We start from the raw sequence: 1,759 nt of genomic DNA on the forward strand, positions 1-1,759 counted from the left end.
CAGAGAACCAACTCTGGAAATGTTATGCACTTGTAGAGTATATTGTTTAAAACAAGATGCCAAAAAATGAAAATCAAAAAGGGTACCTAAGAAATTTAGGTTTATATTTTTAATGAACTATAAATTAATGTACAGAAATGGTATTCTTAATCTCAACACTACTCATATTTCAGAGCACACAGTACTGTTTCAAATGACACTAAGTCTGGCTTTGTAGCATCTATAGAGTCATTGTTGTAGTGTCTTAAAGAAGACTTGGTAAGGCTAAAATGTTAAACATAATTATTTTGGATACAGATTTTAAAAAGGTATGCCAAACATCCTTTCCCCAAAGGACCTTTCTATGGATTTCATTTCAGGAAGATCAAAAACAAATATATTTGGGACAATCTAATGGAATCGCCCGTATACCATGTTGGATTTTACCTCTCCACATCCAGATCACAGAGCTGGTAGAACATCTGCCTGTGGGGGGGCAGGGTCCCATCTCGGAATATGTATGAGGAATCCTGGACAAACAGGAGACAGGGTAAAAGGAGGTTGGTATCTGAGGTCTTATTACGGTGACATTCTTGTTAGTACAGTATAATATGTATAGTGAGTAAGTTGTGGGGAAGTCTTCAGTTCCTTACCTTGAGCTGGTATCTGGTTATATTAGCACTACGTCCACCAGCAGGGCCCTCGGGTGGTAAATCTGTCACATTAGCAGCCTGGGGCACTGAACAACAAAGAGGGACATTAGTGAGACAATCATCACTAATACACACGGACACACACACGTACGCATGCAAGCACAGACACAGTCACACACAGCAGACATATGCCCAGTTACCCACCTGCTTTGTTAAGTGTGATTGGCAGGGTATAGTTGAAAGTGCTCCTCTTGGCCTTCACTGGCATGTCATTTATAGTATATCCTAAAGACAGTCACAGGGAGGAAAACACGGTCTCATAAAACAACGCATGATTAACAAAGGCTGTGGAATTAAATTGTCCCTCCAGATTAGATTGAACCAAACCTCCACCCTAATCCCACTCCTCACCGTGCTTGGTACTGCAGCGGATCCTGAAGTCCAGCACCTGGTATTTCTTGGCGTCTGGTGTCTTGCAAGGGTCGTAGCCAAATCTCACCCAGAGGCTCCTCCAGGGGCCTGTCACCTAGAGGATACACATATCAGATTTCAATGGAATTTGTATGGCAAATAAGAACAATGGGCTGTTCTGTTGACTCACTCAATTATTATATTGCGAGGACTCGTTCTGTTTTTCCTACTACACTTTTATTTAATATTCTATTGATCAAATAGATTTTTATGTTTGCGTCTTCTTTCTCTCTTGCCACCATCCACTTCTACTTCTCTCAAGAGGTTAATTTCAAGTCAAGTGAATTGAATAGGACATGGCATGTCATGTAAATAGAGAGATGCACTATTTCCCCTTTTATTGACCCCTGCCTGGTCTGGGTCTGCTCACCATATAGATTAGTTAGGTGTCCAGAGAATATGCCAGACAAGCCAAACAATTGGCCATCCTGATGAATGTATACAGGTATGTGCCCTGGGGCTTGTAGTATCATGGTGACAGTTTAGATAGCAGACATATGCTATTTTGGAGATAGAAAACCTATTCGCTTTTTTCTCCATTGCTGGTCCTAGGTCTCCTCACCATATAGTAGGCCATGATAGGGAGCAGCAGCTTCTGTTTTATCAGGGTGGAGGTCCACGGTTGGCTTGACCGCGCTACCCGGACCAGATGGGCG

The 1,759-nt window shown here is 42.1% G+C and overlaps 1 protein-coding gene across 1 annotated transcript in view; it reads right to left on the minus strand.

Annotated features, from left to right (window-relative positions):
• LOC112080153 (general transcription factor 3C polypeptide 5-like) overlaps nt 1–1,752 on the minus strand; it is a gene marked incomplete at its 3' end in the record, with an annotated part of 4,146 nt that extends 2,394 nt beyond the window's left edge. The window contains exons 1-5 of the mRNA XM_024145917.2: nt 1,666–1,752; nt 1,044–1,158; nt 837–917; nt 633–718; nt 427–509 (exon numbers count right to left, since the gene is read on the minus strand). Coding sequence (XP_024001685.1) covers nt 427–509; nt 633–718; nt 837–917; nt 1,044–1,158; nt 1,666–1,680 — 380 coding nt within the window. The remainder of the gene's footprint in view (nt 1–426; nt 510–632; nt 719–836; nt 918–1,043; nt 1,159–1,665) is intronic.
• Nucleotides 1,753–1,759: the final 7 nt, after the last annotated feature.

The sequence above is a fragment of the Salvelinus sp. IW2-2015 genome, unplaced genomic scaffold (genome assembly GCF_002910315.2).
Source record: "Salvelinus sp. IW2-2015 unplaced genomic scaffold, ASM291031v2 Un_scaffold12284, whole genome shotgun sequence".
Classification (NCBI taxonomy): Eukaryota; Metazoa; Chordata; class Actinopteri; order Salmoniformes; family Salmonidae; genus Salvelinus; species Salvelinus sp. IW2-2015.